Source organism: Eumetopias jubatus, unplaced genomic scaffold (assembly GCF_037043125.1).
Source record: "Eumetopias jubatus isolate StellerSeaLion01/CBP00866 unplaced genomic scaffold, mEumJub1_p1.0 scaffold_2, whole genome shotgun sequence".
NCBI classification, from domain to species: domain Eukaryota; kingdom Metazoa; phylum Chordata; class Mammalia; order Carnivora; family Otariidae; genus Eumetopias; species Eumetopias jubatus.
In genome coordinates, this window is record NW_028274808.1 from 17,752,811 (window position 1) to 17,776,856 (window position 24,046).

A 24,046-nucleotide genomic window follows, 5' to 3' on the forward strand; every position below is an offset into this window, starting at 1 on the left:
GGTTTCAGGCTCTTATTCCAGGTGGAAGAGTATCGTAACAAAGCATTCCTACCATTTCCAAGACATGAACAGACTAACACATGCTGGGCAGCCCTAACAAATGCCCCGTGGCATTTCACTTTATCTCCCACTCATCTTGCAGCCATTTTGAGTGTCCCCATCTTACAGACGAAGTCAGTTTCAGCAAAATGACTAACTCGTCAAGATCACCCGGGAAGAGCCACGTCCCTTCAATTCAACATGGCACTGCCCTGCTTCTGCCTCTCCAACAAAACCTGGAGGACCTCCTAAGGAGAGCAGCCCACATCACGTAAGTCAGCAGAGCGTTCTCTCTGCGCGCTGCATCGCTTCGCAGGGGTACATTAATCTCTGGAAGGCATGCTAGGTAGTGGGAGGGGCTGTTGTAAGTCTGCAAACAGTCTGGAACAGTTTCTCAAAGTTGCAGCAAAACCACAATGATGCTTCTGATGATACAGAGCACAAACTTAAAGATCAGTATCAGTGGTGATGATGTCAATTTTCTCCTGGTTGTTTTTTTTGTTTGCTTTTTGTTTTTTTTTTTAAACTCATTCTATGCCAAGTCATTCAGGTTCCTGTGGTTCCAAACTCATTGCTTACTATGCACAGAGACGCCTGTAAAAGGACAAAAAGCATACACGCTCACCTCTGTGCTGAGCCCGGAGAGGCCAAAAGGTAAAGGTAAAGCAGGTAGCGCAGGGCAGATATTTCCTTTAGGAAAACCGGAGTAAAAAGAACATATTTACCTGTTTCTTCATCTATTTTGAAAACACCAACACCGGACCCATCTCTAATGGAGTAGCGGACCTCCCCGTCTCTTCCTGTGTCCTCATCACGAGCAGATACTGTCATTACGGAGGAACCAATAGGCACATCTTCTTTCACTACACCCTTTTCCACAAAGCTGGAAAACACTGGTGGGTGTAAGTTCTCATTCACGTCAATGACCTCCACTTCAACATAGCAAGTGGAAGACAGAGAAACTGGCTTCCCTTTGTCTTTGGCCCTCACAGTGAGATTATACACTTGCTTCTTCTCAAAGTCCAAATGCTGTACAATTCTGACTGCTCCACTGAGTTTATCCACATCAAAGTGTCCTTCTCCGTGGTCCAGAAGACTGTATCTCACTTGGCTAGACTGACCTAAATCAGGATCATAGGCCTCCAACCACATGATTATGGTTCCTTCTGGAAGGTCCTCTCGAACTTTTACACGGTAATTAGGTGGGATGAATTTAGGTGGGTTGTCATTAACATCCTCTAATGATACTTTCAAAAGCACAGTGGAAAGCAACTGGGGCTCTTCTCGGGCTTGATCCCTGGCCTCAATCTTTAAGTAATGCACATGCTGTGCTTCTCGATCCAAAGGGTACACAATTTTAACAACTCCAGTCATGCTGTCAATGGAAAATTTATCTGTGTCTGTAAGAATAGAGTAGGTCACGTGTCCATTTGGCCCTAAATCTTTATCTGTGGCTTCAACCTGGATGATTTCACTATTTATCTCTTTGTCTTCGCTCACTTCAACAAAATAGCTCTCCTGTAAAAACTCCGGAGGATTATCATTGGCATCCAGAACTCTGATGTCTAGGAGACGCCAAGCGGCCTTCTGTGGTATACCAAGGTCAGAGACTGTAATGTTCAGGGTGTACTTGTCTGTTGTTTCACGGTCAAGGGGCGATAAAATTTTTAGCATTCCAGTTTCCATGTCAATAATGAAGCAACTATCCTCATTTCCTCCAGAAATAGCATAGACCAGTTTTCCATTGAAGCCAGTGTCAAGGTCAGTAGCACTCATGAAAATTATGTCAGACCCCACCGGATGGTTTTCCTTTACCTCCATGTCAGTTGGAAGGGTACTTCTGAACTGAGGCGCGTGCGCATTGACAGAGTGGGAATCAAAGAAAACATCCTCGACCTCTCCCTGACTGTGTAACTTATTTGCCTGCAGGAGCTTCTCCGCCAGCATTTTGGCAACGCCAGTCTCTTCACACTGCAAGTGTACTGGCTTGCGGGTGGCCGCCACGGTTAGGTTGATGTATAACGGTGTGGCGAAATTTTCTCCATCTGTAGCTGTGATTCTCAGGCTGTGAAAGGACACCCTGGTCCCTAAGCCATCCATGAGCGACTGCTTTAGGGACAACACCCCAGAGTTGGGGTTTAAGCTAAACAGATCTAGTTCATTTCCGGCTTCGATCTGGTATCGGACCAACTGAAGTTCGTCGGCATCGATGGCGGAAACAGTGGTTATTTGCTCCCCCACACCCAGATCCCTGGGAATTGTCCCCACACAGTTGATTTTCTCAAACAGGGGTGTGTTGTCATTCAAGTTATTGAGAGTCACCGTGGCAAGGACTTCTACTTCCCGGCGGTAGGGCAAGCCCCAGTCTGACGCTCGAATCCTCAGAGTATAAACTCGAGGCATCAGCTCATAGTCCAAGTCTTCTGAAGTACTCACAGCACCAGTGAAATGGTTAATGACGAACGGCACATGATTTAAGTTTGAAATACTGTAGGTCACATACCCATTCTCACCCTCATCGGGGTCTACAGCACTCGCACTCATGACCGTTGTCCCAATGGGCACATTCTCATCAAAAGATGCTTTGTAAGCGGTCTGGGTAAATTCAGGGGGATTGCTATTTGCACTTAAGACTTTAACCAAGACTCTGGTGGAGGCTCTTTGATCACTTGTTGTTACCTCCAGTTCAAAATGGGACGCCTGCTGTCTTTTAACGGGTTCTAAAACAGAAATGAGACCCGTGTTGTGATTTAAACTGAATTTAGCTTTTCCGGGTGTACTTTTAAAAACATACCTCAAATGAGAATAACTAGGCGTGGCCTTCACCATGACCACGGGTGTATTGGAAGGAGCAAATTCACTGATCTCTGCTCTATAAACATCCTTTTCAAACTTGACCGGGCCAGATTTGAACTGCGGAGAAGTCACACGAATGACTTTTACAGAAGAGAACTGGGGAGGAGTCCCTTTATCTTTAGCCTGGAGTGTCAGATTGTAGCCAAAAGGATGACTGTCCCAGTCGATGGCACCCACTGCTTTGACTTTATATTCTTTGCTCCCCGGGGAGGACCTCACCGTTCTAAACTGTTGAAGGAGGTCACCGGCCACAATGCTTAAGGAAGCTATTTCCCCATTGGGACCCTGATCGCAGTCATCCACGGTTATGATTGCGTATGTTGGGTCATTGTCCAGCTCTGATGGGGACAGCGTCACCGCCGTGATTACGGGAGCACATCCGTTGGCCTGCTCCACGTGGACGGTCAGCTTGGCCATGCTGCTGATACCACTACTTCCGTACAGTTTCATCCCACGGTCCACAGCAAGAATTTCCATCTCATAGAGCTTGGTCTCTGCATAATCGAGTCTACCAGTTAAAACGACTGCACCGCTGGTTGGGTGAATCGCAAACATGTCTGTTCGGTCTTTGAAGCTATAGTAAAACTCTCCATTGGTTCCTATGTCTGCATCCGTGGCACTGACCCTTGCAACGCTGGTCCTTATGGCTGTGTTTTCAGGTAAGGAAACACTGTACGAAGTGGGAGAGAAGAGAGGTCTCAAGTCATTTGTATCCAGCACTTGCACCCTGACCTTTGCTCGGGCTTCGGCATTAGAATTTTTTTCAATGGCTTTGACTATCAGTGTGTAATGGTCTTTCACTTCTCTATTCAGAATAGCTGTATTTCCTCCTTTGGTCCTTATTCTTAAAAAGCAAAAGTCCCCAAGAATGTACTCTTCAGCTTTGAAAAGGTTTTCGTTGTCTCCGGAGACAATTTTGTACCTTAACTCCCACAATGGATTTGTAAGGTAAATACCCATCTTCACAGGATGCCCGACATAGGTTTTCGCTGCAGAGTTCTCGTGCACCGTGACGTTGTACTGGAAACGCGTAAACTGGAGAGGCGTCTGGGCAAGTGTTTGGCTTCCGTCACCATCTCCAAAATGCTGCAGGAGGAGGAGGAGAAGCAGAAGCAAGACCAGGGATCTCCCCATCGCTTAACCCTCAGGAACCTAAAACCGAACAAAGAAATAAGAATCATGACCTCAGAGAAATAAAATAAACAAAACAGTGTAAATTTGTTCTGTTAGCTTGTCTGGGACCTTACATTTTAATAAAGTATTGTACATCTGTATGAAACATGAATAAATGCAATAGTTATTAGGGTTTTTTTGTTGTTTTTTTCTGTTTTCCAAGTCTCAATACCTCTAACACGTTTGGAATTACTAAGTTTAGGAAAAATCTTTTTCTCATACTTTGATGATTCGAGTTAAAGAACTACGAGAAACATCAGATCAAAGACTGCCAACTGTAACAGCTAAGTTGCATTCTTATATCTTCAAAGCAAATATAACCAATTGTTAACAAAGGGAGACAACAAACATTTTTTGGGTTTACTCATATACAATAAATTAAATGCCCCAAAGCTCACGAATTTAATGCCACTACAGTATCCTAAGCACAAAAGCTTTGAACAATTAATTTAGAACAACAAAAACTCTTAAAGGTGGTTTCATATGACCTCCCATAATGACATTCTGTCATCTCCTTTCAAAGTTTATCCTGAAATTATTTCTTTAGAAGAGTAATTAAGTTCACTCCCTATAAAATGTAAGGGTTTATTGTCTCATTTAGCACTATATAACTACTTCGGAGTATTAAAATAATTATAAAATAATTAGATCATTTTGATACTGAGATCACCTCTAGACCAACATGAGTCAAAAGAGTCCATTTAGGGACGCCTGGGTGGTTCAGTCATTAAGCGTCTGCCTTCGGCTCAGGTCATGATCCCAGGGTCCTGGGATCGAGCCCCACATCGGGCTCCCTGCTCAGCGGGAAGCCTGCTTTTCCCTCCCCCACTCCCCCTGCTTGTGTTCCCTCTCTCGCTGTCAAATAAATAAGTAAAATCTTAAAAAAAAAGAAAAAAGAGTCCATTTACCAATGGGAAACCAGCAGCTTAATATCAAACAGAACTTTTCTTAAGTCAGCAAAGCAGATTTCACCAACCACATCAATGTTTTCTCACCATTGCTGTCAACAACCAGTGTTCACAACTAAATACAAGACACACACATACACACACAGCTAAAGCATCTAAACTAAACACATGGAGAGGGCCCATCAATGCTGCAAGATGGCAGGTGCTGTGGGAAGGTCGGAGGGTGAGAGAGAGGGCAAGGGGGCATTTGAGACAGGGTTGCCTTTCACATGGGAAGAAAGGCAGGCCACTGGGCTGAGCAGGACAATTACTTTCAGACCAATTGTTCCTCTCCATGCCAACAAATTCACCCTGCAAGTCAACTGAGCCTCACAAAACATCCCAGGGCTCAATAGAGGGCAGCACTGCACCTTGGCAAAGTAACTCTCCGATGAAGATTCACGGGATGGGAGTCCAACCCAAAGGTGAAAGAGGCAATAGACTGGAGGGTTGGTTTAAAGGTCAGCTGAAATTAGCACAGCGGCATTAATTTACAGTATCCTAACTGCGCCATTGCCAACATTGCCCCATTAGTAATTTTATGAGGGGAAAAAAGGAGAGAAGCCCTGATATGCACAAAGCAGTAAGAAGCTTGACTGATACTGAATTATGCTGCAGTTGGGCACCCTACCTGGTTCTTTAGCCATCACGCCATATCCTCAGCAGATAAAGTCAGGAGATTTACACAGATTTTTGGCTTCCAGGAGAACAACCATCATTTAAATAAAATAAGAAAATTATTTTCCCCCCCAAACAATCTCTTCATTTGGTCAACAGTTCTAATATTCAGGGAAGTTTTGATTATGTAATGACCCAATAATTTTATCAAAACAAGGGAAAACTTCAATTCAACCTACAGGTATTGAGGATCTGCTACCATGTAAGGTACGTGGAACTAAAGACTATTTCCTGATCCTGAGGCATTTACAAACTAGGAATAATACATATGCGTGTATATATGTGTGTGTGTGTGTATGTACACACATAGAGAGAAAATATTTTTTATAAACACTTAAAAAAGCTGATGTTAAACGAGTACTATCTGTTGTTTTACAGGATTTATTACTGCTATCTACTTTACAACAAAGCATTATGCCAGGATTCTATTGCAAGCAATTAAACTATTTTTGCTTAATTCTACATATAAAATATTATGCAGCCATTAAAAAGAGTAAGACAGCACTCTACATGTTGCTATGTGAAGATCGTCCAGATAGGTTAACTGGCAAAACGAAACTGATCCCATTTATGTTTGTAAAAAGGGACGGGAGATGAATTGTGTGCATGGGACACGAATGTGCTGAAAAATGAACATAAAAATTCTGGATGGGTAAAAAAATAAACTGTCAACAGTGATAACTTCTGGAGAACAGGCAGCTGGGGAAATGTTCATGCTACATTTTCACTTTCCTATCTGAATTTTTTAGCATAGGTGCATGGTATCTGTATCAATCATTCACTCCCCTCGCCCAATTATTTGATTCATTCAGTGAGTATTTAATGAACTCCTGCTATGTGCTAGGAATAGTTTTAGCTGCTGGGGATACAAAAGTGAGCCAAGTCGTTAAGCGTCTGCCTTCGGCTCAGGTCATGATCTCAGGGTCCTGGGATCAAGTCCCACATCGGGCTCCTTGCTCCGCAGGAAGCCTTCTTCTCCCTCTCCCACTCCCCCTGCTTGTGTTCCTGCTCTCGCTGTCTCTCTCTCTGTCAAATAAATAAATAAAATCTTAAAAAAAAAAAAAAGTGAGCCAAACTAGCAACAAATCCTCATGGAAGACATGTTTCCTGGTGAGAAGCGAAGAAAGAGTGTATCACATGCTGATGATAGGAGAAAAATAGAGAAGGGCACAAGACTATGGTCAGGAATCTGAAGGGAAAGAGAAAACCCTAAATTCAAAAGGCACAGAATGCATTTTAGGATGTTCAGTATTATCCTGGTCTCTACCCAACTAAAAGCCTGTTGCATCTCCTCTATCTCACTCCACACTCCCCCCACCCAAAAAAAGTTTCCAGATATTGCCAATGTTCCCTGGGGCTCAAAATCACCTCCAGGAGAGAAGCAGTAAGAGTTAGAGAAACAGCAGAGACCACTGTGGCTAGGGCATGGGGCGGGGGGGGGGGGGGCGGGGGGGGTGAGCATTAAGGGAGATTTTCTTTTCTATAAATTTTTAATTTTAGAAGCATTTTAGATTTACATAAAAGTTATGAAGATAGTTTCCCCTGTTGTTAACATCTCACATTATTATGGTACACTCGTCACAGCTAGTGAACTAGTACACACTGTTACTAACCAGTTAGAAGGCTACTGCACTAATAGAGGAGACAGGCCTTGGTGGCTTAGCCCAGAAATGCTAGTGCTGGAGGTGGGGAGCAGCAGTCAAATTCTGGATAAATTGGAGGGGCAGCGGGGGTGGGGGGGAGGAGCAAGAAGAGAGAGGGGAGAAAGGAGACAGGTATCAAGATTCCAAGGACTGGGTGCTGAGCATGGAGAAAGGAGCTGCCAGGCACTCCGAGAGGAACAGGATCTAGAGATTAAGATCAGGAGATCAGTTCGGGAAAGCTGAGGTGGAAATACTCACTGTTACCCAAGCAATGATTTCAAGTGGGCAGGGAGATGGGTGGGAGAGGTCCAGCGTGGAGACACAGATTTGAGAGTTGCCCGAAAATACAAAAGATGCTGTTTAAAGCCACAAAACTGAATCAGATCACCCAGTGAGAGAGCACAGATGCGGAAGAGAAGAAAACCAAGCCCTGATGCTCCCCAAGATCTGGAGGACAGAGGAGGAGAAGAACCAGCACCGGAGACAGGACACGGTCACTGATGGAGAAGCAGGAAATGGTGGTGTGGTAAAGTCAGGATAGGTCCAACAATCTTTGAGTCGCCGAAGCCTAACACGGAACGCGGAAATGACCCATAAATACCGGCTGGTCCCATGCTGCCGCACACACTGCTGGCTGGCCCTGGATGCCCTCTCAGGCGGTAAACCCTGCCCAAGGGGAGACCCAACACATCCCCCCGTACTGCATCTGTTCTCTCCCCACCACAGCTCGGCCACTCGGCAGGACCATGGGCTCCGCCTGCACCACTCCTCTCCCACAGCCCCGTTCCCAGGCCTGGACCACCCTCCTCAACCCGCCCGCCAGTTCTTCTCAGGGACGTCTCAAAGCTGGAGGACACCTGCTGGACCACACTCATCACAGAAACCTTTCCGACCCCAGAACTGACTCCTGACAACCTGGCTGACAGAATGCCACTGTGATTAGAATCAACTGTTAAAGGCAATCCTTTTGATCAGGGGTAAAAAAAAAAATCCACTTTTAAGCAGGAGATATTGTTAACCTTCAGTAACGTACCCCAGAACTGTGAACTCAGGTCCTGCTATAAAATGCCACGATCCAAGAAACGGTGGTTGTTCCTCTATGCTAAATAAACCGTAAGGTTGAAGGGGGAAGGAAAAAAACCCAGAAAGATACTAATACCATTTCATCTGAAAAGTACATTACCTAGACTTCAGGCTTATGAAAATTAAAATGATTTTAGCCGAAGGCTACACTTTGATATTTAGAAGGTGATCATACTCCTTGAACTCACAGTAAGTTAGGATTTCTTCTATGCATTTTCCAAAGTGAAAACCAAGAGTGTTTACTTTTAGTTCAGCCCTCACAGAAAAGGGCCTCAAGTCCAAAGCTGAAAGATCTTTAGCATAGATTTCTGAAAATCCATAAATAAGAAAAATAACTTTTCTAGTAGTAATCAGGTATTAAGATGCTCATATTTCTTCATTAGGGAGACCTCCATGTCAAGTATTCCAAGTCAATGACCGTGACCACGCATTCTTCACAAAACAGAATACAGCCCCAGCCCCGGCGCTGAGAACATAACTACATCAATTCAAATACTTAGATCTGAAGCTGAATATTCAGAAATGTTTCAACTGCTCCCAAGACATGATTAGATGGGACACAGCATTACACAAGCATAAATTCTATTAAATATTGTACATTTATTATTTAGAGGTCCCAATTCTTAACAGCCCATGAGTCCTCCACGCCACAGGGAAACAGTATCAATTCCACGCGTGATGACAAAAATACATGAAAATATTCACACGAAGAACTGTGTTCTCCCTCAGCGTGCTCTCCCACGTACTCCCATTTTGTATCAGTAGCAGTAAGAGCGTCACTGAGTTGAACCATTACCGAAATTCAGAGCTTGATGTTCAGTTTGAATAGCGTCACATTTTTAAAGTATTTTTGAAGAGGTCTCAACTGCATGGAAGATACCCACATTTTCAAAGAAAAATGTCACAAAGTTGTTAAAGAAAACAACATGAAATGTACCTGACTCTTATTAAAAATATAGTATATTAAATATTTAATGGCCTCTAAAATCATTTAATTAGAGTCAGAAAAAAAGATCGTGTCCTAAGTAAGTCTGTTATTCAGCTATGACCAATTCGCAACTTCATAACATTGACAAGAGGAAAAAAAAAATTCACTCCCCTAATGAATTATAATAACCAAGCACAGGACTTTTAAAAGTTTTCATTGTTACACTGAAAAATTAATGGAGGGGTCTTTATTTTCTGGGTGCATACCAGATCTTTTAAGCCATGTTAAGACGTCTGTCAGTGAAAATAGGGGTGGAGGGCCCAGCTTTGAATCCAGAATGGAAAAGCAGCCTTATCAGGCTTGGTATATATCACTTAGCTGCTTCTGGTAATGCTGCATGCTGTTAGTTCTGATTGCAGCTGCAGTACGTCTGATTACTCTAGCAATGACTTGATTTAAATATTGCCTTCAAATGATCAACAACCAATTCCAATCTAACTCCGAGCGGTCTCCAAACTACTAATACTGACAACTGAGAACTCCACGTCTCTCCCCTCAGCACCTGAGAACTCTTTTCCAGTACTTAAAACCTTAAGCTAAGGAGACCTTTTAATTTTTAAGTAGCCTCCATATAAAATCTGCTATGTAATTTACCTTCTATATGAATCTATAAAACATGTCTGTGGGTATCCTAAGAGGATGGTCTCTGGCTGTTCTGAGCTACTGTGACATGAAAGACAAGCCAGGAGAACACCCAAGGCGTATACATTTCCGGCTGGGCTAGGGATGCCTCGCTCGTCACTCCTCTCTCCTCTTTTTCCAGACAAGACATGACCACTACCCGTTACTCACCCTCCAACCACTTTCTCCTCACCCACGCTCCAGGGCAAACGGTGCTCACCAAGAAGCTCCAAAAACACAGTTCACCCCCTGTGATTTAAGATCATCTCACCTAATGTATTTTTCTCTGCAAGCAGAAATCACTTAAATGTCACCTTGGCAGGGTAGCCGGTAATTAACACTGGCCACTTCCTCCACTCCCAAATTAGTCAAGTTTTACTCCTGGTCAAATTAGGATTATGGTTATTTTCAAGCGTACGTACAGGTATTTCACTAAATAATGGATCAGGAATGCGAACGGTTCCCTGTACAGTAAGAAAATGCAATGTCACCAGGGAGAGTCCCTCCTCTTCCTCCCTTAAAATGCTCTGTTCCCCTATTCTCCCTTCTCCCCACCTCTCTGAAGAGATGGGACCCACCCTAGCTACAAATAAAGACCCCCTGTGAGGCCATAAAATTCTGCCTCTTCTGATGCTCTTCCCTAAATTATCACTCCTCTCAAGAATCACACTCAAATGACCCCTTCTCAACCAGCCCCTTTCACAGAGTCTACACACACACACACACACACACACACACACACACACACACAGAGTTCGTCCCTACTTGAAAATAAACTTCATTCAAACCTTCACTTCCTTCAAACTCACATCTTAGGTTTCTCTCTCTTGTTCAGGCAAAGTTTTAAAAACGTACCGGCTCAGGGCTCCCTTGACTTCTGCCTCCTGTAAAGAGGCCATTTCTCCCCTCAAGAGCTCTCCAGGGCCTCACAAACAGCTTCTCCCCGTGTCACAAGTCAAAGCCAATGTCAAATCAGATGCCCTTTTCTCAGCACTCCCTGACTCAATGTCACACTACCCACACCCTCCCCGATACTGCTGTGTCCTTTATGTGTCACAGACTGCCTAAAACATGGCAATCCACAACACGTAAAACGATGAATGACACTAAGTTTTCCTGATTCTCAACACTCTTTCGCCTTCAAGTTTGTCATTTACAAACTTCTGTCTTCCAACTCTTTTTACACAGGCACAAGGTATCATCCTTAAAGACCTCACCCACTACGCCCTGGCTGTAAAGGATTACTTTGGAATCCCACATTCCAGCCTTCCCCTCCCTCAAGAGCGGGAACACCCCTCCTGAGATTACCATCAGATCTCTGGGACCCAGCCTTTCACCCACTCCCAATTGCAAAATACCAGCCATTCCACTCTATTATTCCATTGCACATTTCTATGCCAGTGAAGTTTCACCACGTCCCAAGTCACAAATCACTCAGGCTTGCAGCCTAAGAAATCAAATAAGAAAAAAGGGGCTGGCAGACATAAAAACTGTGATCTCGCCCAGGCTCTGAACCCTGACCAACTGTGTGGATTCAAGGAAGTTACCTAATCCTTGGATTCCATTTCTTTATTTGGAAAGCTAGAGATTGTACTAAAATCTTTACAGCCTCCTCCCTCCAGGGAGACGCTTCTCTCCTCCCCACCCTGCACCCACCACTTCCCTCTCTCACACACAAGCTGATCTTTTATTTCTAACTACCAAACCTCCATATCTAAAGTTATCGAGACTGGACATTTGTTTCCCCTCAATTTCTCAAAATTGTTCCCTTTCCGTTTTAGCGGCTGCCACCTAGTTCTTATTTGTATTTGCTCAGGCACAACATATCCTAGCTTTCCAGTATTCCCGCTTTCTGGCTCCCTTACTAACTTAGCCTATCAACGCTGGGCAATCACATTAATCTCACAAAAACTTCTTTGCAACATTAGTTCTTGGTTTGCAAATATTCAGTGTTTCCCCCTTAGCCTGCTTATTAAGTATATTCTTCTTAGCCTTGTATCAAAGACCTCTGATAATTTTACCTCTAACTACTTTACTAACTTAATCTCTAATTAATTTACTTTCTATTTCAAACGAAAAAGGCATACTTCCCACAGGCTGGAACAACCAAGCTGTCCGGAGCAGATGACACCACCTAGTGGTGAGGGTTCTAAACTTGCAAGATCTCCATCCCCTGCCTTCTTATAGAAGATAAGCTAAACATTGTTTTTTCTGCCCTTCACTCCTCACATTTAGTTGTCACCTCTGTCTTCTACATTTCTTTCTTTCCTTCCCTTCTTAACACCTGCCCCCCAAAAACTACCCTCCCTCTCTATAAACCAATGTAAGCCCAGGTCACGGATTTTCTACGTTCTACTGGCACCAAAAAAAAAAAAAAAAAAAGTCATGTAAAAACGGGATCGAAGAGGCATTTATAATAAACCAACCAACCCTTTTCCTAATGATAACACGGTATGCTTCAGCATGCCACAAATCATGTCACAACTAAGGTTTCTACAATTTGCTTTACAGACGTCATTTCCTGTCTTTGAATTATTCCCTTCTGATTCACTCTTCCCTCAGAGCTCAAGCTAACATCCACCTCCCCGCCCCTGCCCAGCTCACCAAGGTGCTAGGATGAACTACTCTGTTCTTATCATGCTGGATGTAACCGACTGCTTATTTGTCCTTCTCCCCCACTGGACTGTAAGCTCCGTGAGGGTAGGAAATGTGATCTCTTCACTCTGTATCTTGTGTCTGGCCCAATGTTCGGCACAGAGGAGATCCATAGTTGCTGAGTTCATGAATGGATGGAGAATGGGAGGCAGGACTCCAGCAGGGGAGGGGAGGGAAGGGAAGGAGGGATAACATGGGAAAATATACATCCATCCTTCTGAAATTAACAGAAAATCCACGTGCAACCACCAGGCCAGTTACAACAGTGCAGATGGCTACCCTAGAGATGGCTCTGATTTCTAGCAGCTAAGAAAGAGGTCACCAACACCCACCTCAAAATGCTTCCAAATTGGCTACAGGAGATGCCAGATCAGTTTCTGCCATGCAGAGCTTATGTGGAAGCTCTCTGCTCGAATAGTCTATGAAGGATAAGGATTAAATATTGCCTGATTTTCCTAAATACTTTGTAAAAAAGACATTTAATTATAAATATATATCCACACATATAATAAGCCTTTGGGATTAAGCAAGAATTTTGGCAATATATTTAAATCTGGGGCTTAAAGAAAGGCAAGTTTTTTTAAAAAGTTTAAAATGTGAAATACACAGATTCTTCATCCGATGGACTACACTTTGAAATCAGAAGACAAAATGGCAACGAACGGATCTTAAATGAATGACCTAGATCACTCATTTCAAAAACTCCTTTCCAGTGCCTAAGGATAACCTAACACTTGCAAATTGACCAATTAAGTGAGACCAAAAGAAAAAAAAATACAATTTGGCCTCATCATCTATATAATGTGGTCAAAAGAAAGCTTACCTACCGCAATTTCCCACTCATAAAGATTAAACAGACACCTTGCCTTATGGTTCCTGCTATTAAGTCAGGTCCTTTAGGCCACAAATTAGGCCACTGAGACAACATTTAATGCAACAATAGTGCACTAATTTGTTTCAGTTTACTAAGTCTATGTAAAATGAGCCAAACTTGGGTGGAAAACAGGTGGTGGCCGACTTGATAGGGAGGTTAAATAACCGGTAAGATCCCTTTCACCTCTAACATTCAAAGAAATAACTGCTTCAGAGGTGGCTCAAGAGCTAAGTCTACAGACATACACACCAGAAAGGCAGGGGAGCTAGGGACCGAAAACAGTTTACGCATAATTTTCAGATTCCCCTTTTGGCATTTGTCCACAACATGGACTAAATGATCTATTAACATGATGATAACCCACTGGGGGGACTTCTAGTGACTAATTAAAAGATACAAGGAATATACAGGTGGAATATACAGGTGACCTGAATGCTAAAGTCCTTTAACAATCTTGCTTCCTTTCAGAGTGACAAAAGAATTTGGCTCATTTAAGATAGTCCTTTTTCAAGAAATGGGTGCACAAATGCACACTTTATTGAAATCCAACCTTACGCTGAGCTTGTTAAATGCCATGTTTGGCTTAACTTAGAGTTATATCAATTGTTTTTTAAAAAATTATGTAATGCTTCAAGTATTTTTAAAATCCATCTTAAAGTTTAATACTACAATAAGGAGGAATAATAATTCTAGTTGTGGAACCAGAGCTCTTCTTTTAAAACTCAAAGATAAAGCCAAATATCATATATTTTATATATACTAACCTATACAACTGCAAAAACACATTTTCATGAATAACTAACAACTGGACATGTTGGGTAACAACCACAACTCTAAGAATATGGAAAAAATACTACCATACCCTACTTTTAACACGTGCAGATACCTCCAACTATTGAAACCCGTGTCCAAACATACAAAGCCTTAAGAAGCTGCCTTTATTAAAAAAAAAAAAGCTGCCTTTATTAAAGATAAAAAATGAAGATATGCCTTTTAATTTTTTCCGATCTTAATACTCACTGTAAATACCCAGTAAAAAATGAAAATAAAATCTACCAAGCACCAGAGTTGTTTAATAAAAGCCACTTAATGAAACCGTAGTTCAAACACATGCAAAAAAAAAAAAAAAAACATCAAGTGCATAAAAAATAGAGTTTACTTTCCTAATGCATACAATTGCGTCCTTGTTTTCAATGCTCTGCAATTCACATCAGTGGGAACAAAAAAATCTCACGGAGACAACAGAAAGTTAGCTTCCTGGAAGAAAGCACTGTAAGAAAAAGCAGTGAAGAATGAGAATCCCTTTCTTAAAAAAAAAAAAAAGACCTTACAAGTTTCTCTTCTAGAAAAAAAACTAATAAAAGTTTAGCCCCGCAATTTATCAATCGCACCTATTCTATCTACATTCAACCAGTTAGTACTTAACCCCCAGAGCAGCGCTCCCTCGGGGCACAAAACATCTAAGAGAACTCTGGGACTCCATTTCAAAGATCCCATCTCTTTGGCTACTGGCCTCTCCTTTCATCTCACCTACGCTGGGACTCTCTCATAAATTGGAAGAATTAACCTAGGGGCGAGATCAGTTAAGTCATTAGCAGGCACGAGAGTTACCGGGGACAGCGAGCGGGGCGCGGCGGTGAAGTTTCCAAGCTCCCGGGCGCAGCGGAAGTCCTCGCCCTCCGGCCGCCCCGTACCCCCGCGCCACGGCCGCCGCTTTGAGTTCCAGCAATGGCTCCAGGACCAGACCCTTGCAGCCCGGGCCGCCGCCGCAGCCTGCACCCGGCTCGCAGCAGCACTCGGCTCGAAAATTACCATTCGGTTCACGTTGCAAATTATCCCCCTCCCACCCCTCCGCCCCCGCGTCCTCCCAGAGAAGTCCGAATCCCGAGCCCGTCCCGAACTTTTCAAGTGGGCAGGCGCCGCCGCACTATACCACCTTCCAGCGGAGCTTGCTTGCATCCCATTTCCCAGAGCACCCACGGGAGCGCGGTCCTGGGCTGGACAGCGAGGGAAACGCACCAATGCAGCCCAAAGTCCGCCACCCCGAAGCAGCAAGTTGCATGCCTCCCGGGCACAGACAGCTCCGGCCCCGGCCGCGCACTGGCAGCCCCGGCGCCTCGCTGCGCCCCTCGTTCACCCGCCCTCCAGCCCCAACTTCGTTTCCAGCAAACTTACAGCAAAGTTGGCCCCAAGCGGCAGCGGCGCTCTCGAGGACGCGCGCCTCGTCGCCTCAGCGCACCCCCGAGTAGGGGCCGGGTCCTCAGGGGGCCTCAGGGGGCCTCACTGGGCCGGCGGGTCCGCATGGTGTCGGCGGCCCTCCCTCGCTCTCCGCGCGCCCCGCTCCGAGGCCACTGCTCGTCGTCCGCGCACCCCGCTCCGAGGCCGCCCGGCTCGGCACCGGCGCCTCACGCGCCCGGCACGGAATATATCCCTCCGCCCGCAGCCACGCCCGCGAGCGCCGGCGCTCGTTTCTCCCGCGCGGAAACTCGATCTGACTTTCCCTGGCGGCCAGACTCTGAGCTCCCGGGTCCCGGGCAACGACTCCCCGCCACCGGTCAGTGATCCCCTGCCGCTACAGCCGCCAATTCCTCCCGAGGAGACAAGCGAGTGTCCAGGGTGATCTTGCGACACTCCGAGGAACAGTGTGGGGCTTGCTCTAGTGCGGCTGTTAGTTACGGCTATTACACAGATTTGTGCAGGGAATTAGTATGGAATGTTTTCTGTTTCTGGAAAGGGGAAACAGTTTAGCTTTAAAAAAGAAAAAAAAAAAAAAGCCAGCTAAGGCTACTAAAGCTTCCCCCGGCTCCCTTTAGATTCTCTAGAACCTTCAGGGAATTCCTGTATCTGCATTTGAAAGCCTCTGTTCTGGGTCTGCAATTGCTCGGTGGAATAAAATCTTCCAAAAGGTCTCAAAAGGAATGCAGTTAGATCGGATCTACTTCCTTCTTCAGTCTACATGAAGATCCAGGGAAAATGAAAGCGCTTCCTCCGCCTCTTCATTGTGCAGAGCTAGTTAAACCCCATAACCTCCCCGACCCTGGTTACGAACCCCAACGCCGGCCTCTTCCGGCGGACAACCCAGACTCCCACGTCTGCGGGACAAAAAGCTGCTGTGCCGCCTTGGTGCGCTTTCCCAGCCGGCAAGTCCACCCCACAATCTGTGAACCCAGTCTAACGTGAAACTACAAGTTCCCTGGGGAGAAGGGGAAGCCCCGGGCGTCTGGACGCCCGGCTCCGGGAAGCCCAGCCTCCCCCAAAGCCCGAGCGCGCAGTCCGGGGTCCAGAGGCTCTGAGCCCATCCTCAGCGCCAGCAAATCTCCAGACGCGGGCTCCACACAGCTGAGCCTTGGCCGAAGCCCGGAGTGCTCCTGGGCATTGGAAAACAGCCCAGAGAAGAGGGCCGACATGACCTCGGAAAGTTTGTGGGACTCGAACATTTAACACTGTGAGGACAAAGAGATCTGATTTCCCTGGAACCGGTGGAGGGGTCTGCAGGGGGAACTGCGAGGCAGATGCGGGCGAGGGAGTCTAGGGTTAAAGAGAGAAATTCCTTGGTTCAAAGTTAATGCAGTGTCTTCTTAAACCATCCTAAAGAAGGTGTTTGAAAAAATAAAGGTGTCTAGCAGGTTATGGCTGCGAAGGAAAAATAATGCCTGCAGAATGAATGTGCTGATTCGTAGCACCAAGAGTATGTGGTGTATTCCCTGCCCATGATTTGGAATACAGATAAATTCACACACCCAGCAAACACCATCATCCAAACACTTGGCCATGGCCATAAATGCACAAAGTGCTCCTGGAGTTACAGGTCAATTTTATACTCGGAACACCTCGAAAATAGGTGACCTGATCTCCAAGCTCTACCGGTTTGCGCCCCTTGCCGAATTCTAATTCAATAAATCACAGACGCCAACAGTTTGCTGGGGGAGGGAGGGAGAGTTGGAGGGGAAAGAAGAGCAGTAAAAAGTAAAACATCATCCCGTAACATAAAATCACAAGATGTCTTAAATGGCACACACAAAAAAAATTCCTGAAGAAAATTACCATTCATTAATAAGTAAAAACCCTCACTCGAACTAAAACATCTGTTTGGGAATCCCGATTTTCCAGGCTCACTGCGAAAGCTAATTGCCTGGAAGAAGTTGCACTTTTTCGCCACAGGAACAGCCGAGAGCCAGAGATGGAGATTTCAGACTCTGGAGCTGGTACGTTTTTCTGCTCCTTTAGCCCTAACGAAACGAAATACAGATGCCTCTTTGCTACCATCGAATTACCTTCACAAGAAAGAGAAATGTAGTTCAAGCTCCACGTTTGTCCTTTCGATTGTTGGCCCTCCCTAACCCTGTCCCCAAAGGCTTTTGGAAATTAGGGGAATAGGGGACGGTTCCCGAAAACAAAAACGCTTTCCTCCAGCACCGCCTCTCCAACCAGTCCACCCAAGCTAGTATTTGAAAATTAGATAGCGAATGGGCCGGAGTGGTGGTAAGTGAAGGCTGCGAGCTCACGCCCACGTCCCAGGAGCGCCCGGCAGGTCCAAGTTCTCTGTCCGCGCGCGGAACCCAGCACGGACCGCGCGCCCTGCCGGGTGTCCGGACTAGAGGGCGCTGCGCCACTGCAGATCGCGCGGCCCCGAGTTGCGCCCTCCCTGGGCACCATTTCTATAATAAGTTACATTCAAAATAACGCACAAACAGCATAGCTTTTCAAGTTCTTTTGAACAGTGGTATGTATGTATTTTATGAATTCCAAAACCTGTGCAGACTGATCTTTCCATTCCCGAGCCATGTACAACCAGAGGGGCGTGCGGCTCGCCAGGCAGAAAGCCTGGAGGATGCACACGCTTCCCCGCACTAGCTCAGGGCCAAACACCCCACGTAATTTCATTTACATTTAAACTTAAATACAAAAGGCTTATACTAAACAAAGAACTCACCAGTCCAGGCACTCGAGTCGTTGGGTGCTGGCTTTAAAGTCCTCGGCAGCTCCGTAATCCCCAAGCAATTTGGATATTTGTTAAAAGCCGTATCTGAAGTACCAACTTTGCCTCCCTCCGATCTTCAGCATGTCCCCAACGAGAGTGCGATCCGCCCGTGCTGCCCGGACCCAGGTGGCCACATTTCCGGAGGTTCCCGTCCTGGGTGGAAAGTTGAGCACTAAGAGGAGGCGAAATCAGAGTGCGCTAGGGCTACGGAATAGGGCCGAGGAGAAGCCAAGTTTGTCAGGACATGTCCAGGCAGCAAGCCGCCGAGTTTAGGAGTTGCGGCCGGGAACTGCGGCGGATCACTGCCTCTTTCCCCACTCCCTCCCTCTTGGAGAAGGTGGGGGAGGGGAGGTGACGTCAGCGCCCCGCCTCGCCCCCCGCCCCGCGGCGCGGACGGGATTCTCCTGCGGGGTCCGCCTCCTCGACAGTAGCAGCGGGCGAGCTCGGGGCTGGGGCGGCCTCCAGTGCCGCAGCGCTGTCTACCCGGAGGCGTGTATCCCTCTCCACCGTGCGGCGTCTCCCCGGCTCTGCCGAGCGCTGGCGTTCTTCGCACTCGGCACCGGAGCTGCCCCGGAGCCCCGCGGCGCGCACCTCTCTGGTGCTCTTTCTTGCAAGCCCCTTCCCGCAGCGTTTCCCACGCGTCGAACTGCAGGTGATGCTCTTCCTCTTCTGCAGCTGAAATTCGTCGCGACGTGTCGCCTGCCGGGTTTTTGCAGGGCGGAAGCAAGAACAGTCTCTGCACACTGGCCTGGACGACTTGTACTTTGTAGCCCTACAACTTCTGGATGTGATATATTTTAAATAGTTCTTGTGCTCTAGCGCTGTTTGTGGTCTTTGTGTTGAAAATCACAGAGCCATATTTTAATTTTCAAATCCTTTCCAAAAGCGCCTACGTTTTTACACGGTACTCCGAAGCGTAGAAGGTTCCGAGGAGTGTGGGGAAGAGATGGAGGAGGAGCCAATTTTTAATGTCTTACAAATCGTCCCTAGTGATAGGGGCCAATACACAAATCAGTCGTCTACTCGTAATGTAGAGTAAGATAAATGCAAACAACCCTGAAATAAAATTTATAAATGAATGCATCGTTTTTATGTAAGCGTCCAGACCGCAGGAAAAATATCTACTGTGGAGTGTGTGTGTGTGTGTGTGTGTGTGTGTGTGTGTGTGTGTGTTTAATGCCGCTAAAGTACCAAAATAAAATCAGGAGAGATCAGCGTGAAATTCCCAAGGAGCCATTTCCGTGAGTTGACACTGTCCACAGAAGGTTGGCATTAACATTCAGAGAACCCTGGAAAGGGCGAGGATGCTGGGAGTGGGTTCTATCAGTACATTTGCAGCCATTGATGTAAATCTTCTGGTCTGTTTAGCTGGTCGTTTTCTTGGCAGGGTAAAGAGCAAAACCCTGAGGACACAGGAAACAAGGCAAGGGGTTAAACAGTGAGGAGACAAGGAAGATGAAATGTTGGAGTATTGTGTATGAGGAAGTCGTATAACTTCTCTAAATTTCAGTGTCTTCATCTGTGATAAGGAATCGTATTTGTTTCACACGGTAAGAATGCATTCGTGTATTTATTCATTCAAAAAAAATGTACTGAATGCCATGTGTTTACCAGGGAGAGACATCCATTCTTGTGGGCAACACTTTCACTGAGCATCATCGGAAGTGTCTAGAAGCCAAGTACACAGTAGCCAATCAATAACCGTATTCTTACTCTCCCGATCCTTCGCAGTGTGTCAGCTTTCTCATCTTTAAAATTCGGAAGAGTAAAAGGGAGATTATCACAAGTAATTCAAGATATGTTTTGATTTAGAAGGGAGGAGAGAGGGCAGTGAGAAGCTGAGAGACAGAATTTTGGGAAAGGACCTTAGGGGCCTCTGCAGACCAGAGGGCAGCCGGAAGGTGCCAGATTCCTGAGGAGGGAGGAGGCAATCCAAAGAAAGACTGGTTTGGGAGGCCAGCCTGTCAGTGCAGAGGACACACTTCTCATGCTTCACTATTTCAAGTACACAGGCTCACTCCTTTTACATCAATAGTTGAAATTAGAAATTGATCACACATTACAAGTTCTTATTAATGAGGCACATAAATTTTTACCAGATGCTGCTGTGCAAGTCAATTTGATCTTTAGAGTTATCATAGTTAAATCAAAGTATTTCCATTAAAAAAACACAAACAAAAGGAACTTATTTAGAATTGATGGTATCAATCAAAATAGCTATTTTTAAAAACAAAGTGAGAGGGGCAGAAAACTTAACAACCTCCAGACCTGTATGCTCCTACACAATAGGTAGATACTAGCCACAAGTGGTTGTTTAAATTAATTTAAAATTCAGTTATTTTGGTCTCACTGGCTACATTTCAAGTATATAATATCAGCTTGTGGCTAATGGCTATCTATTGTCCAGGGCCGATGAAATATTTTCATCATGACAGAGAATTCTATTGTACAGCATTATTATAGACTTTGCTATTGTTTTTGGAACACTACATCAAGTATTACAGTTTTTCATGCACCCAATATTAAGTTACTTCCAAAGTAAAACACAAATGAAAACAAAAACAAAAAACCAGAATCACAGAAGGATTCACTCATTCTGCAAATATTTATCAAGTACCAACAAAATGCTATGAGAAATTACAAAGGACTCGAATTTTAATGAGTTAGGTGTGTTTGGTGATTAAGAAATATTAACATGACCTAACATGGACTTTTAATTGTTTGCTTTGGTTGCCGAATACTAGAACCAGGGAAAATCACTACACTTAAAGCAGAAAAGACTTCTAAGACACTTTTAGGCCTAGTCCTAGGATTAAATAATTTTAAGTAGTCTGATTGACTTCTCTGTTCCTTGTCCCTGCTCTCACAACCACCTCTGCTCCCTTTCTGCCTACACTTCCGGGAGTTAACACCTTCTTCCGCCCTCTCCGCTTCCCCAGCTTTGGAATTATTTCACTCTTTGCATTCAAATACAGCTCTCCTCTGGGATCGGCTTGTACTCTCCAAGGGGGCCATTAGAACAGGCAACTACTCAACCTGATGAGAATGAGTAGTGGTTAACTATGGGTATGAATATGTTACTTTTCCTAGCCGCTTCCAAGTGCCCTGTAACAAGGGCTTTCTTAAAGCTAAACCTCAATGGTAAAATCTTATTCTAATGGTGAAATTCCAGATGCCGTGGCCAGTTGGGCAAATATTTGGAGGCATTACAAATCACTTACTGGATGACTATTTAAAAAAAAAAGTATACCTTCATTTTAGGAATAAACACATAGTAGAATAGGCTGGTTGTGGATATTCGGTCCCTACAAAGATAAAATCAACATCCCCAAGTGGTTTGGGAAGGCATCTGGCTGGATAAATGTAATTCTTAACAATGTCGTCTCAGCTCAGTGACTGAAGGATCCCAAGTCTACCTTTTTGAACAGTAAGCAATGAATCTTTCAGAAACTGTTAAAATACTTTGTCCAAAAAGGTAAGAGAAAGAACATTGCACTCAATGTCAGTAGATCTGATTTGAGTCTAATCTTTGCCACATAAAATCTAATGTATTTGGTTCTTACTGAACTTGGGAGTCTCACTTTCCTTTATAAAGGTGCATCTCCAAGAAAAGCCAAAAAAAAAACCCCTGCCTTGACAGTTGTGAGAGATACCAGTAAACAGTGTGGATAATGACTACAATATCATTATTCTCCTCAAATTTACCCACCATTTCTCACCCTACCGCTGCATCCCAGCTATGAGGCTTTGTATCCAATAGTAAAAAGTAACTTTGATTTGAAGCCAATAGTGCCCCAGACTCTGCTCCAAATTCTTTATATGTATCATCTCATGTAATTCTTACAAAATCCTATAAGTTATTAGTAATTAATACCCTACCACCTTGTTCCAGATGAGAAACTAAAGTTTAGGTAGATTAGGTAACACTCTTTATCAATTTAATACACTAATTCCTAAACCCTGTACCTCATTTGAGCCCTTTATGAACCAAGGTGGTTGTTGTGGTTCAAGAAGCAACCTTAGAGGAGAACGAAAATCTATCAAATGATGGCTGGAGAACAATGCTCCTTTGCAGCAGCTACAATGAGTATGGAGAAGAAATTGTTTAAAAGTGGGTCCTTTAATCGCAGAATGAGAGCATCACTGATTGTGTTTAGGAGTATCTATATGTGATACACCCATTATTTGTTTGGCTTTCCTATTTTTCTAGGTAGATATACATACTCTTTTTTTTTTAGATTTTACTTATTTATTCAAGAGAGAGAGCACATGAGAGCGGGGAGGGTCAGAGGGAGAAGCAGACTCTCTGCTGAGCAGGGAGCCCGATGTGCGACTCGATCCCGGGACTCCAGGATCATAACCTAAGCTGAAGGCAGTCGCTCAACCAACTGAGCCGCCTAGGTGCTCCTAGATATCCATACACTTAAACACATTTTGATTCAAAATCATTGTCTGGCTTTTAACTTGTTTAGTCTGAACAGCAGAAAAATACACACCAATGGTTCTCAGTGAATTCTGACAAGGACTATCTCACAGGATTTCCTGATCAGCATTTCAATTTATACTTCACTTTTCCTTTTCCTGATCTGCAACTACGAGTGTGTCCTTTCTTTCTTTTTTACTTTCCCATATGACAACGTGGGAAATTCCCTCTACCAATACTTTTTGACCATTATGATACCATCCCTTTTCCCCGTAGAATTTTTTTGGTCATAAAAGCTAATATGAGACTAAAGGATCCCATTACTATTGGGAAAGGGATTCTTTAATGAGAATTTCAATAGTCCCCCAAATCCGTTCTCTAAAAGATGATCTATCTAAGCCCAGGGGGTAGTTCTTTAGCCTTGGTCGTGGGTATGTGGACCAATTGCAGTCAATGAGCTATTAGAGAAAGTTTGCCGGAGGCTTCTGGGGGAAAAAAAAAATGTTCTCTCTCCTAAGAGAGATCCACAAGAGACATTATGTCTTTCTTTGGACATTGTCAGATTAGGAAGTCATGCCTGGGACGATTATAGTTATCTTCCTTGCTGAGGATGAGACCTAAAACAGGGAAAGCAAATAAAGGTTCTCAATGACATTGAATCAACCATCTCTGAAGTCCATATTAACTCAAGACTTCTTTAATGGGAGATCATAAGTTTCCATCTTACTTAATCTGGATTGTGTCAGGATTTGGGGTGCTTGTACCTGACATCGTCTCCCACAGCTAGATAATCCTTTTTAAAATATAGTTGGAATTGTTTGAAAGAAAAAATAAGTGAATATACCTCCTCAACTCATTGGTCAATAGGAATTGAGCCTAACTCTAATGACAAGATGGAAGGACACTTGGAGATTTTTCCTTAATGGTGGGAAAGAAGTTCTTAGATACAAAATGATTCAGTCTTGCACACTGTCCATTTTTCTACCATAAGGAAGATGAATATAAGAACATGAAATTTTATTTATTCAACTAAAATATTTTCCTTCATTCCTACTGTTCTTTCCTCTCAAGTGCCAAAATCTTTT

At 44.5% G+C, this 24,046-nt stretch overlaps 1 protein-coding gene across 2 annotated transcripts in view; it reads right to left on the minus strand.

The window, feature by feature from the left end:
• FAT1 (FAT atypical cadherin 1) overlaps window positions 1-4,029 on the minus strand; it is a 110,726-nt gene extending 106,697 nt beyond the window's left edge. For both annotated transcript variants that reach the window (XM_028099852.2, XM_088021387.1), the window contains exon 1: window positions 765-4,029. In XM_028099852.2, the coding sequence (XP_027955653.2) occupies window positions 765-4,029 (3,265 nt within the window). The remainder of the gene's footprint in view (window positions 1-764) is intronic.
• Window positions 4,030-24,046: the final 20,017 nt, after the last annotated feature.